This window comes from Danio rerio, chromosome 24 (genome assembly GCF_049306965.1).
Source record: "Danio rerio strain Tuebingen ecotype United States chromosome 24, GRCz12tu, whole genome shotgun sequence".
Classification (NCBI taxonomy): Eukaryota; Metazoa; Chordata; class Actinopteri; order Cypriniformes; family Danionidae; genus Danio; species Danio rerio.
The window spans coordinates 24,521,872-24,538,495 of NC_133199.1; the positions used below are offsets into that span (position 1 = coordinate 24,521,872).

The 16,624-nt window shown below is 36.4% G+C and overlaps 1 protein-coding gene across 2 annotated transcripts; it reads right to left on the minus strand.

Moving 5' to 3' along the window:
- Nucleotides 1-1,474: 1,474 nt before the first annotated feature.
- Nucleotides 1,475-16,293, minus strand: nktr (natural killer cell triggering receptor). Of its 2 annotated transcripts, XM_001338036.8 has the most exons (17): nucleotides 16,212-16,293; nucleotides 14,572-14,650; nucleotides 13,787-13,861; nucleotides 10,159-10,266; nucleotides 10,013-10,057; nucleotides 8,822-8,909; nucleotides 7,751-7,780; nucleotides 7,466-7,611; nucleotides 6,747-6,948; nucleotides 6,279-6,437; nucleotides 5,952-6,039; nucleotides 5,560-5,708; nucleotides 2,675-5,413; nucleotides 2,498-2,581; nucleotides 2,327-2,383; nucleotides 2,136-2,228; nucleotides 1,475-2,050 (listed from the first exon to the last, which is right to left on the minus strand). In XM_001338036.8, exons 2-17 carry the CDS (start codon nucleotides 14,627-14,629, stop codon nucleotides 1,981-1,983), a joined length of 4,191 nt encoding a protein of 1,396 aa, XP_001338072.5. In that variant the 5' UTR covers nucleotides 14,630-14,650; nucleotides 16,212-16,293; the 3' UTR covers nucleotides 1,475-1,980. The 2 variants fall into 2 exon arrangements, with proteins under 2 accessions (XP_001338072.5, XP_005162782.2); XM_005162725.5 differs by lacking the exons at nucleotides 10,159-10,266; nucleotides 13,787-13,861; nucleotides 14,572-14,650; nucleotides 16,212-16,293 and adding an exon at nucleotides 9,680-9,707 and having other exon boundaries at nucleotides 10,013-10,043.
- Between the last annotated feature and the right edge of the window lie 331 nt (nucleotides 16,294-16,624).

Consider the following 16,624-nt stretch of genomic DNA (forward strand, 5'->3'; position numbering starts at 1 on the left):
GTCTGATAGGCGTTGAAACCAAACTTTGCAGAACACCGGCCCTCCAGCACCGAGTTTGGACACTCCTGTTTTAATGCATCATACTCAACTTTGTGTACAGTAACCAACAATTAAAGTGGATCAAAACTTTTTTTTTATCAGATTTATCCTAAAACTAACAAACAACGCTCATTCTAGGTCATTGGCTGGGTCGCAAGGGTAACATTCTTAGGAGAGAACTCCAGACTTCCCTGTCCCCAGACACGTCTTCCAGCTCCTCTGGGGGGGGGGTACCAAGACATTTCCAGTCCAGCCAGGAGGCATCTGAGGGCCTACTCACACTATGCCATCCGTACCGTGCCCAGGCACGTTTCCCGGATCGTTTGAGAAGTGTGAGTGCGCTGAATCGGGCTTAAGCACGGTTCAATTGGCCGGCCCTGGCCCGGTTGGAAGAGGTGTGCCTGAGCGCGGTCCGCATCCCTAAGGACTGTTTGGCGAAATATTTGACGGCATATCAAACGACTGAAACGATATAACTAGAGAAATCTCCTCTGTGCGGCAGAGTGAGAGCGCTTCTCACTGAACAGCCCAGCAGCGATGACGTAAGCGTGCCGAAGCCCGTTTGTGGCGTGAGCGCGGGCCATCGGGGGAGACGGGAGGGGGGAGCGTGCTTTGGCCCGGTTCGAGACAACTGTACCTAGTGTGAGTACGGCCTGAAACAGATGCCCGAGCCACCCCAGCTGACGTTTCTCGATGTGGAGGAGCAGCAGCTCTACTTTGAGCTACTCCCAGGTGACAGAGCTCCTAACCCTATCAATAAGGGTGTGCCCAGCCAGCATACAAAGGAAACTCATTTTGGCTGCTTGTATGCGAGATCATGTCCTTTCGATCAGTTATGAGCTTAATGATATGAAGGATTCATTCACTTCAAGTGTTGATTACTATATAATATACCTCTGAAAAATGAAGTACAGTGCTCAGCATATAAAATACACCCCTTACAAATCTATATTTTTAATAGGAAGCTACACAAAATTATATTTGTGCATGTACATTAGATTAGTCAGTACTGAAGCCAAATCCGGAGCTTATCTAACAAAATAACTTACGATAATGGTCCAAAAACTATTACACCCAAATTTAAAAATCAAGAGACAAAAAATCTAATTTGTTGCAATTTTTTTGGTTGCAATATTTTTATGCAATATTTTGTTTGCATTAAATTGTATTTTCTTTAGATTTGTAACTTTTTACTTGCCTCCGCAGTGACCATCTCCTAATGCATCATACTCAACTTTGTGTACAGTAGCCAACATTTAAAGTGGAACAAAACCTTTCATCAAAGTTCTTGTCAGGACAATTTTGAAAACCTTTTTTGATTTACTTTAAACGTTGACTACGATATAATATACCACTGAAAAATTAAGTAGATGTCGCTACAAGACTGCTATTTGAAAACTTAGATCCCTGAAAACATTATATAGCACTTGTAGCATTTCACAAACAAATATTGTTTTATTTACAGTTGGCAAGGTGTGTCTGTTATAATTCAACAGTATATCAATAAGCAGCATTAGATACATTCAGAGTATTTTATGTACAAATAAAAATAATAAAAAAACAAGTCAATCTATTAAACATAAAACATTCATTTAGTCAAATCAAAACTTTTTCCATTGATGTTAACCAACAGAGCTGCGTGTTACAATCCTTCCAAACATGAAATACATTTTACAAACTCTCATGTTTCAAAGATAAGTAAGAGGTAAGTAGCTGTTTATATATAACCTTGGCTATACAGTTGGATGGTTTCTATGCTCCCTTTGCTAGGAATACAGAAAAAGTGTCAGAATAAAAAGTGGTGACTAAGTTTTTTTCAAATGTACATTCATTCATAAAATGTAAAAAAAAAAAAAAATACAGCATAATGTCAGTGTACAAGAAAGTATGTAAATTACCATACAAAAATTAAACTATTGATCCAATCATTATGCCTTAAACTCAGCTGTATCGACTGCTTCGACTATGACTTCGCCGCCTAGAGGAACTGCGACTGTAGGAGCGATATGACCTGAACATGAAGAAAGACAACGCATTAAACATATTATTATATCCATACAATTCAGTAAGGACAGAAGCATGAACTGATGATTTACCTGGACCTGCGATCAGAGCTTTTGCTTCTCCGATGCCCTCTTCTTCTGCTACGACTGCGGCTGTGGCTAGAATAACTATCGTAAGAGTCTGACCTGTACATCCAAGAACCGAAAAGGAAAAGAAAAAACACAAATTGTTTATGACATCAAATTACAATCAAAGTTTATTCATAATTTGGCACCATGCTTACCTTGATCTGTAACGACCTCTATACCGACCCCTAGAGCGACTCCTACTGTGTGTGCGGCTGAAACATCACATAACATCTTAAATAGTTAGAAAAATGAATCTCCTATTGTACAACAAATGTTCTTTTAAAATACCTGAGAATGGAGCATAACGGAATATCTTTATCGCTTACCTACGGTAACTTCGGTAGGTGCTACTTCGAGAACGAGAGTGTCCTTTACTGTATCTACTTCTGCTTCTACTTCTACTGTAGCTCCTGAATTAAAAAAAAATATATATGCGAACACTTAAAAAATAGGTGTACAGAATTAACATATAGATATTTAAAACAATGTCTTCTAAAATCAACCTGGAAGAGTAGGTGTAGCTTCTGGACCTGCTCCTGGGGTGGCTATATGAATGGGACCTACTTCTGCGGTGGGACCTATGACTAGACACAGACTTTGACTTGCTCCTTGAGTGATTATGGGCTTCAGGCTTTTCTCCTGCAGCTGGAAGGGAGTCTTCTTCACTTGAGCTGTCTTGATTTCTGGGTCTTTGATTTAACCGAGCAGTCTTTCGTACCTCATCAAAAAGGGATCCTGGACGAACTCTACTCTTGCTCTTGATCTCAATCTTGACACCCTGGCTCTTTCCTACAAGTTGATCTTGCTGTTTGTTTATTTTCATAATGAAAGGCTTTCTCGTAATGGTTTGCACAGCCGTCATCCCTGTCAAAGGTTTCCATTTATTTTCAACCACTGAGACACAACTGTCACCAGGTACAGTTTCCTCTTGTTTACTGTCTTGTGGTAAAGCTGATCCAGTAGTAATGGAGCTGACTTTATCTTTCTGAGATGGAACAAGCACGTTGTCGTTATTTAGAATATTTTTCAGTGGGGAAAAGCCAGTTGCTTTGGGCCCAAGTTGCTGAGCTTCTGGTATGCACTCTGGAGAATGTGGCTCAACTTTATTCAGGTCTGATGGTTTGTTACTTGCCAAGTTAGTGTCTGAAAGATTGGAAAGGGTTTCTGGGTGGCTTTGAGCAAGATCTCTTTTGGTATTGTTGTGTAACTTTGATTTTTGGATTTTAGGCATCTTCTCATTCTCATCAATAACTTTAGAAGACTCTATTGACAACTTATCTTGCTGTGATTCAACAATCTTTTGATCCTGATCTGTATTCTCTGAGACTTTTTGCTTGATCTGTTCAGCCTTTAAATTACGTTTTGTTCCATCATTGATGGCATCAGTACTTGCTTTGTGTAATTGCTTGGTTTGAGTGACTGAATCGTCCTCCTCACCTTCGTCCCCAAACTCTAGAGGAGGCTGCCAATGAAATGTCTCTTTTGGCTTCTGATGCTTCTTGGTTTTCTTGGCCTTGGATTTACGAGATGCTGACCTTGAAGAATTCTTCCTCTTGTGTTTGTGCTTCCGTTTGGCTTTTTTGTTCTTGTGCTTTGAAGGTTTTGTGTCTGCAGAGTGCTCGTCATTAGCTTTTAACTCCTTAGACATTTCAGCACCTAGGTTTGGCCATAAAGGGTATTCATATTCTGATTCTGTACTAGCCTCTCCCTCCTCTTTCTCAGACAAATATTTAGCCTCACCAACAGCAGTTTTATCTGGTATTTCTGTGTCACTCTCAGACTCCCAACAACGAGACAAAATCTGCCTTTTTTTCATTTCATTAAGTTCTTCATCTTTAACAAGGTGCTGATTGTGTACTTTGGCAGTATTAGTCTTACTTGCATTCTCCTCATCACTTTCCCAACCAGATGCACTTTTCTTGTCCATTAATGGTACTTTCCTTCGATTGAGGTTCTTGCTTTTTAATGCCAATGCCCGTAGGGCTGAAAGAGAATCAAGCGTGTTTTTCTGTACCAAGATGTCACTTTGCACGTGTAATGGGCTGTATGGATTATCTGATACATCCTCTGAGGAGGGAGATGTATCTTTGTGGCCACCATCATGACGATTTGCATGGTTGTCTCTCTTTTGAGCATTTCTATGAGAACTGAAATGTTTTCTCTTCTTCACAGTGGATCTTTCTTTGTATGAACTATAAGATTCTGACCTACTGCAGGAGGACGATCTATTGCCATAATGAGTTGGTGATTTGCTGCAGCTTCCTGATTGACTACAAGACCTGCTCCTGGATAAACTTCTTTCCAAGAGCCTATCAGGAATGTTACTGTTACCACTGCTTAGATCCCTTTGACTAACAGCTATATCTTGCTTTAAAGAGGACATTGTCTCCAGAGGTGCATTTGACGATGAGCTTGTTAGTGCATTGGAAGCCAGAGCTGATTTTACATCAGTGTCTGGGATACGGACATAAGAAGGTTTCCAGGGTTTCAGGCCTGGTTTCCATCGAGAAGGTGGTGGACTGTCACTCATAGGCAATGCAGAGACACTCTCTGAAGACGCTGAAGGTTGAACTTTAGCTTCTTCACCTTTAATCGATTTAGGGACAGACTTATCTAATCTGGAAATACCACCCTCTGTAGGCTTGGACTTTCGAGGGGATCTCAATTCATTTCTTTTCTTGGAACGTGTTGGGGTTTCTGAACTATACCTAGAGTTTGATCTGGTTCTTGACCTTGTCCTGTATCTAGAACGAGACCGTGACCTAGAATGTGTAACAGACCTCCCTGATCGGCTTCGACTTGACCTCTTGGATGATCGAGCCCGCCTCTCTGACCTTGAGTCACTTCTAGAATATGATCTGCTCCTAGATCTCGAATAAGACCGTGAATCTCTAGAAGAGCTCGATAAGTAATGTCTCCTTTCTGACTCCGATTTATACGATCTATGTGAGTGACGTGAGGATGAGCGAGAATAAGAACGAGAACGTCTCCTTTCAGCACGGCTTGAGTGTTTTGTCCTCTTACCTGAGGACACAGACACCTCACCATCCGTCAGAGATGTTTCCTTGGTCTTGGTCTTTTTATGTTTTTTAGCATGCTTCCGTTTCTTAGATTTCTTCTTTTGTTTGGCTTTCTTTTTTTCTTTTTTAGATCTATGTTGGCTTGAGTACACAGAGGCCTCACCCAAGGAATGTTCTCTGGATTCTGACCTGGACCTTGGGGTGTCACTTCTGTCATCCCATCTGTTTGAACAATAGTCAAAGTGAAAGTGATGTAAAAACTCATGAAATGAAAAAAAAAAAAAAAAAACAGAAGTAAACTTCCAATTTTAGCTTATTCAAATAAGATATAACACTTTTACATAAAACAATATGGCATTACAACATACCTTTCTTCTTTACTCCATCTCTCCACACTGGGGGGCTGGTAAGCCTTGGTCCTCTGCATTTCCTCTTTCCAGTGTGGGGGAGTCTCACTGCTCCCCCGTTCACATTCTGACTCTGAACGGGACTTTGACCGAGGGGGTGTATGGTATCTCTGCAGGAAAATGCAAAATAAATCCCTCGCAAAAAGCACTTCATGCATCAACAAGACTTACATCCTCATTAAATACTTTTTGAGGAGTCAATGTCAGATCAGTGGAATTATTTAATTAAAATTTAAAAAACTGAAACGAAATCTGTAGATTGGAGTTTGCAAAAAAACATGTATTTGGTATTATTACTTGATGTTATTCTGTGTCATTGAGTTCTGTATAAATGTAATTCACAGCTGTCATACCATAGTTCCGCGGCCTTTGATCTTGCGTCCAGATTTTGTGACAGCTGGTTTGGTGTCATTTGGTACAATGTCTGTGTCCTGTACATCACTATTGTGGGGAAAAAGTATTAGTTTTCAGTTCTACTCTTTTTGGACTAAAATACTTAATTAAAAACTAGCCTTAGATTCCAGAGATTAATCATTAAACACGAAAAAATGTTAATAAAATATTTATCACTATGGGTCTTAAGAAACACTTTAAAATTTGATGTCAGCCATTTTCAGATATTATCTAATAAATGAGTGAAAAAAAAAAAAACCTTGTGATGTCTGACAAAAGACACTAACATTTTTATTGCCTCCTCCTGGGTAGGCATGTCTCTGCGGAGCAGGAAACGGTTTTCTGGCACAGGTGGGATCTCTTCTGGTCGGACCACAGGCTTCTCCCTTTTCACATTCTGTTCAGCTTCACCATCATTTTCCTCTGCCATCTCGCCCTCAGCATGACTGTAAATCAGGAAGAGTCGGCAGTATATTTCTATTATAAATTCAAAACAAGACATACTATAAAAATAGGAGGAACAACTTAATCATTGCATATTTTTCCTTCGTGACGGTTTTGAATTTTAAAAGTTTATCAATGTACTACATTTAATTGGACAAGGTCAAAAACTGCCAAATGGCTGACAAGTATCAGTAAAGGCTAATACCAAATGTGTTATTAATTTAGGTCTTTTCCTGAATAACAAATAAAATGCAAACAGATGAAACAAAACAGATGACGCACGGTGTATATGAGAATTTACAATCATTTACCTTGCGGGTCCTGCAGTTTTAACAGTCTCTCTGTCCTTCTTTGCCTCTCTTCTGCTTCTCTTTGCATGTTTACTCTTTGAGCTTTTTTTCCTCTTTCGAGATGTAGGCTCTTCTTCTAGTGAGGAATGCTCAGATAAAGACTCAGAGGAACTCTGAGAGTCATCCTCAGAATAGAATGCTTTTCTCAGTTTGCCTTGAAGAACTACGGAAAACAAAAGATAATCTATTAGTTATCTAAAAAACATTTTTCATCAGTATGTAATTAATTTGAACTATAGATGTTTGTACATGGATCAAAATAAACAATATATAAAGAACAAACCATTACACAATATTTAAGATGGGAGCAGGATTTTGGTAGATTTGACAGATTTAATATTAGAATGACAAAATAGACACCGTGACTGACGTTGTACATCACTTGTTAAAGGAAAAACATAGAAGAGATGCGATTTGTTACTTGACACTTTGTCACATCAAGCCTGGTTAGAAGACAGTGTAAGTACATGTATTAAACATGGGCTTTGCAGTCTTTCAAAGAGCTGCCATTTTGTTTTGGGATCTTTTCCTTTTCTATTTTTAGACACCATATTTACCCCACAATGCAACCGATGTGGAGATTAAAATACTCTCCATTGGTTAAAGACAAGTTAAGACAATGTAGTAAGAGGCAACAGGTCTGAAGCCAAAATTCCTCTTGCACACATAAACAAGCTTACCGTCGTTTGCAGACTTTGTAATCAGCTGTCCACAGTCAATCACTCTGACATCAGCATACGGTCTGCTGGCTGAGTCAGTCTTCAGCCCCTCAATGTTCTTTATGACCTCAAAGCCAGAGATGACCAGCCCGAAGACCACATGCACTCTAAAATAGACCAACAGTTCTTACAGTTACAAGAAATGTGTAATACATTTCTAAATTCTACATTTTACATGAATATGTTGCTCTAAACTACACGTGATAAAACTAGTTAAAATGAGCCACTGGATTACTATGAACCTACCCATCTAGGTGAGGCGCTGTCTTTGTAGTTCTGTAGTCAGGCAAATTACATTACATCCAAGAGAAATATGTGAGGAAAAAAGGAAGGAAAAATTAGTTATATAAAAAAGCGCTTAATCTTTCATCAAGAAGAAATTTGAGTGCATCTATTCAAACATTGAGAAATTTTAAACCAGCAGTGCTCGCACAATAGCAAAGGCTGGATGGGTAAATACTAAAGATGAACAGGAACAGGTCCAAGATCTGCCAACATTACGCTGACAAAACCAGTTCATCTCATTCATCTCATAGAAATCACTTTGTCCATGGCAGGAAAATACATCCTGCAATGCTAAACTTGAAATACAACAATAACTGAAAGACCTCAGGATGTTGGTGCTGGGAGAACAGATTTCATATGAGGTAAAACATTATTTAAACATAACAAGAAGCCAGTGCTAGCTAAAAGCAACCAGAAATACACAGTCAGGAGAGAGAAGCACAGCCTTGGAGAGACACTTTACCTTGGTAGAGCAGGATGCTAGAGTTTCTGCAAATTTTACACAAAAACGGCAAGAGAAAAATTGTAATACATTTGTAGGCAAAGAGGAATTTCTTTCTGATCATAACATATTTCTAAATGCACATTGACAGGGGAAAAGGGAGATGAAAATGCACCTGCATCCCACATGAATATGTAGATTGTTAAAAAATAAAGAAAATGTGTATATATAAAAGTAAAGAGTTTGAAGAGCTTAGGAAAGCTAGAAAGCATTGGCAAAAATAACATCACTAGTGATTTGCATGAACTGTGTATAGTTACTCTATGTTCTTTGTGTTTTAACAGCTTTAAAAACAGATACAGGCTTTCAAACACGCATTATTAAATAAGTTGCACCACAGTGCAACATCTATGACAAAACAATTCTGTTGAAGTGATGAGGAATACGTAAAGTGTACGTATTGCATGTGTCATTTAATAGTGACCAATCAGTCATATTAAATGCTAAAAAGGTTTGATGATGAATGACTGATTGTTTCTATAAACAAATACACCCTCTGTGTGACTTATACCAGAGTAAGTAGTACTTACATGAAGAACTGGGAGCCATTTGTGTCTTTGCCACGGTTGGCCATCGACAAGAGGAAGGCTCTGTCATGTTTGAGAGTAAAGTTCTCATCTGTTGAAAACAGACAAGTACAGAGAACGACACTTAATACTTGGCGACTTCTAAAAGTGTTAAGGAGAAGGATAGAGACAGGCAAAGAGATGTTTATGAACACCTGACAAAAGTGATGCTTTTTATTCTGCTTCTGAGTGTTTCTCATGCTCTTCAGTACAAAAGCAGAGATGTTCTACCCTGAGCTCTACTATAGTAACAACTGTTTACATTAGAACTGTTTTGTCAAGTTGGGCCAAATTACATGAAGGAATAGTTAACCTACAATTATGTAATTTCTCATGCCATACCAACCTTAGTGATTTACTTTCTGTCATGGAACACAAATGGTGAAATTGATAATCACCTTGTTTTTCCATGCAACTGCTTGAGCCTTTAAGTTTTAAAAAATGCAAAAGCTCTATTTAAGCAACTGCTTGAAATGGTCTGCACCAAAGATTATTTAAGTTTATTTTGTTGTACCACCAAATAACAAGTTTGGGACAACATGAGATATGATTAAAATGACAATCTTTGCTTCAACCAATCCTTTTAATGACTGTATTATTTCGAAGGGTGCTGTAGTGCATGACAAGCCATCCTGGAAAAATAAAGGAAATTATAAAAAACAAAGGAATGAAAACAAAAGTCAGTCAACCAAATCAATTTCAAGGTCCACATATCCATGAGCACACTCTGCGGTGTGGACGTTTTTGTCAATGTTGGCATAAGGGATTGGAATGGGAAATGTTTAGTCTACATTGTGTTACTGCACTGTGTACATCTCTTACCTTTTCATTTTGCAAAAGACCACAATCTCTATAAATAAAAGAATATGTTGAAAATTTTAGGCAAGAAGACTGGACCTTTAAATAAATAAATAGCCCTTATTCTCCATGCTGACTCAAAAAGAAGACCATTATATGATCACAGGAATAAAACAGAGCCAACATTTACAGCTGCAGTGAGATCAGGATAAAGAACTGAATGAATGAAATTCATGCACAGAACTGAGATCCTCAATCAAAAATGTCATGCAAAAGCTGTTAAAACACAAATTAAGTGACTTTGCTAAGGTTACAGAGTGCTTGATTCAAACCAAACCCGATCTGAAGATGGCTTACCTTCAAAGAAACCACCAAATATAGATTCTCCCCCTCTTCCATTGCCTAAGCAAAAAAAAAAAAAAAATTCTTTAACAAGAATAGTGAGAATAACAAACACACAACCCAAACCAAACTGGTTTAGTTATAAGCATAATTGTGCATACCCTCAGTAAAATCACCCCCCTGGATCATGAAGTTCTTTACAACTCGATGGAAAGTTGAACCTTTATAGCATAATTTTTTCCCTGTAGCTTTGCCACTGCCTTTCTCGCCTGCAAGAAACCCAAAAGAACACATAATTTCTGATTATTTTGGGTCAAAGGTGATTTTCAAGCATCAAACTATAAATATTTCATATTTAGTTTTTTCCCAATGCATTAGAATGTGTCCTGTTCATTTTGATCGTCTTAGACATTTTGACTGTGATATATTGAAGACACCTACTAAAGCAGGGGTGTCTAAAATCCTGGAGGGTTGGGGTCCTGGAGAGTTAAGCTACAACTCTAATCAAACCCATCTGAATAAGCTAGCTATCTTACTAGATAGACTAAAAACTTTGTGGAACAAGTTTTTAGCTAGACTCAGCAGGACCTCAAGAACTGAATTTGGACACCCTCATATTAAAGGGTCATTCAGAAGAAACAACAGTTTGTATCCGCTTGTTAAGTGGTGACGTGTTTGTGACGTATGTAATACTGTTTCCGAGTCCAAGCCGCCATTCATTTGAGTGGAGAAATCATTCGTTTATGATCACGTTTTATTCCTATCACACATTAAAGTTAATTTTATATAAAATCATAGTGTACACAACAATCTCTGGGCTTGCTGCATAACAAATACCAAAAAATTTACAATTTATAAAAAAATGTATCACTTTTTGGCCATCGGATATTAGGCATGGACATATATACTGCAATCGTGATTTTTGAAAGCCTTAAATCGCTTTGTGAACATTATTTTTACCATTTCATGAGTCTCCCCATTCAGTTGAATAGAGAGCTTGGACCCGGAAGCAGCTTCGTGTGACGTCACATTTAACAAGCAGATACAAAAATAATCTTGTTGAGCATTTCAAGAACAAGAATAATTAGTGGACATAAAACTCTTAAAGATAATTCTACAAATGAATTGTCATTTTAAATCTTTAAAATTAGCCACTACCTTCAAACCAGTATGCTATTCCAATTTGTCGGCAAGCATACATTTTACAGCAAATGATAAAATGCTATTGCATAAATGATTAAATAGACATGTACATTTTAGTTCCTCAAAGGTTATTTGAATTAAATAAATACAGTACTTGCATTCAGTATGTTTTCTAAGTATATAAAGTCAAATTATGCAAATTTCATTTGACGTGGACACCAAAATAGGGCATCTAGTCTTTGAGCCTTTTATACAACAGGATTGTATATGTAAACATCAGACATTTACTAGGCAAAAACCAAACCAACAAGCAAGGTTTCACATAGCAGGTTCCTGAGAATCATGCAAACTGCTCTGAATCAGAGAAGTGAAATCAGTCTAATAGAACAGTTACACAGACAGCAAAAGGTTGATCCTATCTGATCTGTATGGAAGTGATGCCAATAAAACTGCAATAAATACAGGAGGGTGAGGGGGGACTCTGGGATTGCTATATATGCAACATAATAGCTAGCTGAGGGCATATGTCTCTTATTTCAATATCATCTGGTAAGAAAAAAAAGTTGTCTGTATTACACCAAAGCAGTACTAACTTTAACATATTGCCAAACTGTCTCAATGCAGACTAAAGTGACTCTTGTCTATATATCAGGTTAAGTTTTTAGTGCAGTCAGAAACAGACCTGCACTTGCTGATAGGCGGCCGGGACTTTCAGCAGGTCACCTGCAGGTCTATTTTTGTGCTACTGCCCTATGGTTATGAAAGGGCATTAGTTAAATACATTTACAGGTTTAGGCAACCATAGCAATCTAGCTTGTTTGGTGTTCACTATTTAAACATAGCAACATTACAGCCACCAAGGAATCTATATCTTAATATAAATATAATATATCTTAAATTTTATATCTTAATATATATCAGTGAATTTAATCACTACTTTTTAGAGCAAAGTTATTGTTTTTAAACAAAACATAAATATTAATTAAACAGTTATTTTCATTAAAATAAGAGTGTGATCACATGACATCTTTTGGAATAAAAAAATACATTTAAATAAAAACAAATTATAAAATTTCAAGTAAATGTGATATTATGCTTCTCTTGATTTTTCTAGTTTATTAAAAATGTATTTTACATTTTCCTTCAACATATTTATTTTTAGACTGTGATCTGAAGTTTTTTTTTTTTTTTGCTAGATTAGCTCCAGTTGTGGCTTTGGTACTGACTGTCTAATCTATTGTATATATTATACAAATATATTACTGTAAAGCCTGCTATAGAAAATATACATTTTAAAGAGAGATCTGTGGGAGGTGAACTTATTTATACTGATCACTCTGTTTCAATTTTTAACAAAAGATTTTTTTTTGTTTGTTTAGATGGCTATTTTGCACAGGGTGTTGTTCAAGTGTTGAATAGCAACACTGGAATATTGAAGCGTTGCCATGTCCACTTTTTAAAAGTGATCTTTTAGCTTACAAAATCCAGTTTATAGAGTTATTAAAAGTGGGCCGATTGGAATATTTGAATATGTGGATTTGAATTCATAAATTAGGTTTATTTTTAAAATGTTCTTATTTCGGTTTTACTAGCAAGATGTGGCAACACGAATGAGTAAATGCATCACTTGTGCATCACACATACAGAGGAGATAAATAACGCTGAATTGTGTAAAATATGTCACTAGTTGTTGGTTCATTTATACACAGATTGGCTAAATGCAACAATTTTTAAGGATTCCATCAGAAATTTTTGAATATGATTTTTCACTCCATTACTAAAATGGCTGAATTTAATAGATGCAAAACAGGATTAAGCTCTATAATCCACAAAAGGTGTTATCTATCTATCTATCTATCTATCTATCCATCCATCCATCCATCCATCCATATATATATATATATATATATATATATATATATATATATATATATATATATATATATATATATATATATATATATATATATATATATATATATATATATATATATATATAAAAGAGATTATTTACATTAATTTAAATAACACCTAGGGCTGGACGATATTGTAAAAATCTAGCATTGTGATATTTTTTATTTTGCAATATATGTTGCGATATAAATACATCACCAGATAATTTGAATATCTCCATTTCAAAAGAAGTTTGTCAATTAAGTATGTTTGATCAATTAAGATGTGTTTTTGCAGTGGAAGTGCATCTCCATAAAATCTAATAAACAATCTTAAAACTTTTTGATGTCCCCCGACACATTGGGGTCTCTGCTATTTGCAGTGCATTTCTGTTATTGCATGTGTTGCATCTATAAATACAGTCAAGAAAAAGATTGAATGTAAAAAGTGTTTTATCATTTTCTGAGTTTAACAGTATTCAAGTACAGTAACTGAATGAGAAAAAGTTATTGTTGTTAAAGTTACAAATGGTACTTATGCCTGAATTCTTTTAAGGTCATTTTACAATCACAGGCATCAAAAACACATGCAAATCATGAATTATAATTCAGACTCAACATTGCATATGCTCACACGATATGCTCATGCTAAAATGATTTTTTGTGCAGCCCTACTGACAACCAAATGTTGCTGCAATGTAAGGCACATAGGTGTTATTTTTTATATAAAGTATTTTATGTCAGATATACATACCAGTGCACAGGCAAAGGAAATTTTTACTTGTCTTGGGACAAATATCGGAGAACAGTTGAAAGACAATTCGTCCAACTAGGAGAAAGCAAAATGAATGATTATATTTGAGATGAAATATGATAAAACCTAATATTAGAATACTGTGACTAATTCATCTTAAAAGTGTGAGTTTAGTGTGACAAGCAGCAACACCTCCTTCATATTCAAATACCAGGTCAGTCAACTGGAAGTGTGTTTTTGCATAGGTTTTGGATAAAAACTAAAATTAGAAGGCTCTCTAATTCATTCACATGTGATAAAACATAAATGGTGTTAAAACATTTGCTTAGTAAAATTACAGGTGTAAAATTACTAAATAAGCACTCCTGGCTTTATGGCACAGACGTCTCTCTTAAAACACATCATTACTGGTAGACTGAGGTGAAATGCAGACATTATTTAGCACACACAATGTCTGGGGTTCATTAAAACAGAGCTGCAGGTTAGGGTGTGGAGTCTGTGGACTGCCACAACAGCCTTTCACATGTTACAAAACAAGCACATATAATGTTTCACTTTCGTATTAAATGCATTCATATTTAGCTGGTTAGAGTATTCATTTTACATCCAAATTCCTTGACTTCAAAGTTTCAGTTCACACAAAATGATAATTACAGATCATGCAACTCTGAACCTTTTTTATACACTTGCAACTTTGAAGCAAAATGCTTGCAAAAGTTAATTTCTATAGCTCACTTTAAAACAGTTCAGAGATCAGCTTACTATTAATGAATGTCAAATCTTACCTGGTTCTCTGTTGATTTCCACGTCAAAATAGCACTGAGGGCGATCTTTCACCCCCATTTTTTCCACAGAGTGGGCTTCCTGTAGTGTACAATCAAAGCAAAACACTGTTAAATCTTGTATTCTCCAATAACTCACAGCTGAAAGGAAAACATTCCACTTCAGTTCTCTTCCAAAATTCTCTTTCTCCTCAGATTTTAAGGTGACATGAAGAGTAAGTGAACAAAGTCAGACAGTGAGATTGGGGAAGCGTTTCAGTTAACCAATGAGACACACGCCCCTCCAAACTTCCTCCCCCTTTTTTGAGCAGTGCTCTGTCTGTCACTGGTGCCGGACACCACCCTTCTGTGATGAATGAAACATTACATTGTTGCGGTAATGTTTGCTCTCATCCTGGATAAACCAGATGTTTTCTATCTTTGGGCTTTGTTTGGATATTTGCATAAGGGGAGGAGCTACAAATATGAATAGGAAAGAGACTAAACAAATTAAAACAAGAACTTGGCACTTATGAAGTTAAAAAAAGAGAGAGATCAACATCCTGTTATGCAGTGCTGAGTAGCTTTGCCAAGAATCACAGATCTTGAAGTCTTTAAGACCGACGGAAGAATGTCTTATCATCAGATTAACACAACATCTCAAATTACAAGAGAGGAATGAAGTTATTGAACTACAGAAAATGCCATGCCAGTTGCTTTACCATATAAAAATAACTCTGTTTATCAGCCCTGCGATTGCAACTTGGAGAGATGGTAAATGTCAGTGTGAACATTACATCAGGACAAAGTGGAAAATATTATGAGGAAAACACTCAAAATATAAAAGATTTCACCTAAATCATGTTTGGAAAACCAAAATAATACTAACACTATTCTATATTTTCTTTCTAATGTCTATATACACGTGTTAAATACAAATAACTATGATATACAAGCACTACCTTTCCATTTTCTTTTTTTTTCACCAATTAAAAAACGCAATGTACATTTAATGAATGTGAAATGAAGATAAAGTACAGTAATGACAATGTTTTTTTTTCTCTATCATCAGGAAGCATTATACTCGAGCACCAAACCCAATGTCTACAGATATAATCCATTCTCAGACAGGTTACATAATGTAGATCAGCCATTTCTGATTGTACACACTAACACGTTTATTTACTCTAGTCTGATAATTGAAGCAGGGGTTTAAATACTGTGCTAAAATCAAAACCAAACCCATTCATAAATATATCATATTAATATATACACCAAATTAAGCATGACGATGACATTACCTATGAACTCAAACTAAACCACGCTGTTGTTAGAAGAACTAAAATCAGAATTTCGTTTAGACTATTAGCAAACTGCTAAATGGTAAACCCGAGTAACGTTAGCTAAAACAACGACTCAAGGTGACCAGAGTCAAAGAAAAACTACTTTATTTGAAATAACTTAACATGTAAGCTGTGAATGTTTTGGTTTGAGCCAAATGGCTATCATTGTTACGTTAAACGTTACCATTGAAAGCTAACTAGTAATGCTATGTAAGACCCTGGAAATACACCATTATGGACAATTTATTGAATAAAAACCGATGCTATTATAAAGCTATATTCATGGACTAAAACATATGTATCGTTTTTAGTTCTACATACCTTAACAGCTAGTTAAAAGTCAAAAAGCTCCAAAAAAGCTAAACCCGCTCTGTCGACTGATCAATTGAGGTTTTTTCATGTTGCCAGATCTTTCGTGAGAACCGAGCAACCTGTTTTGTTTGCTACATGTGTCGAAAGAGTGTGTATTTCAGTAGTTGTGTATAATTCAGAATCTTACTCATTTATGATAACATTGCCATTTATCCTCCTATGTATTGTGTAAATAGGCCTTAAAATAGGGTCAAACCTATTTTATACAGGCATTGGTTCAAACTCTAATTAAAAAGAAGATCTAGCTTAAAACACAAGATATGGCAACATCAGATTCCCACTTTCTTATGTGAGAAACTGATTTGCCGCCCACTATCGGAAATCAGCAGTATTTACAAGAAATCATTTTTCTTCTGCGCTCA

Coding starts and splice junctions, on each gene's coding strand:
- nktr (XM_001338036.8), bottom strand. CDS start 14,629: ATGGGGGTGAAAGATCGCCCTCAGTGCTATTTTGACGTGGAAATCAAC. Junction 6,949..7,465: donor TACAAAGTCTGCAAACGACG/GTAAGCTTGTTT, acceptor TGTTTTCCGTAG/TTCTTCAAGGCAAACTGAGA. Junction 6,040..6,278: donor CAGGAGGAGGCAATAAAAAT/GTTAGTGTCTTT, acceptor TCCCCACAATAG/TGATGTACAGGACACAGACA.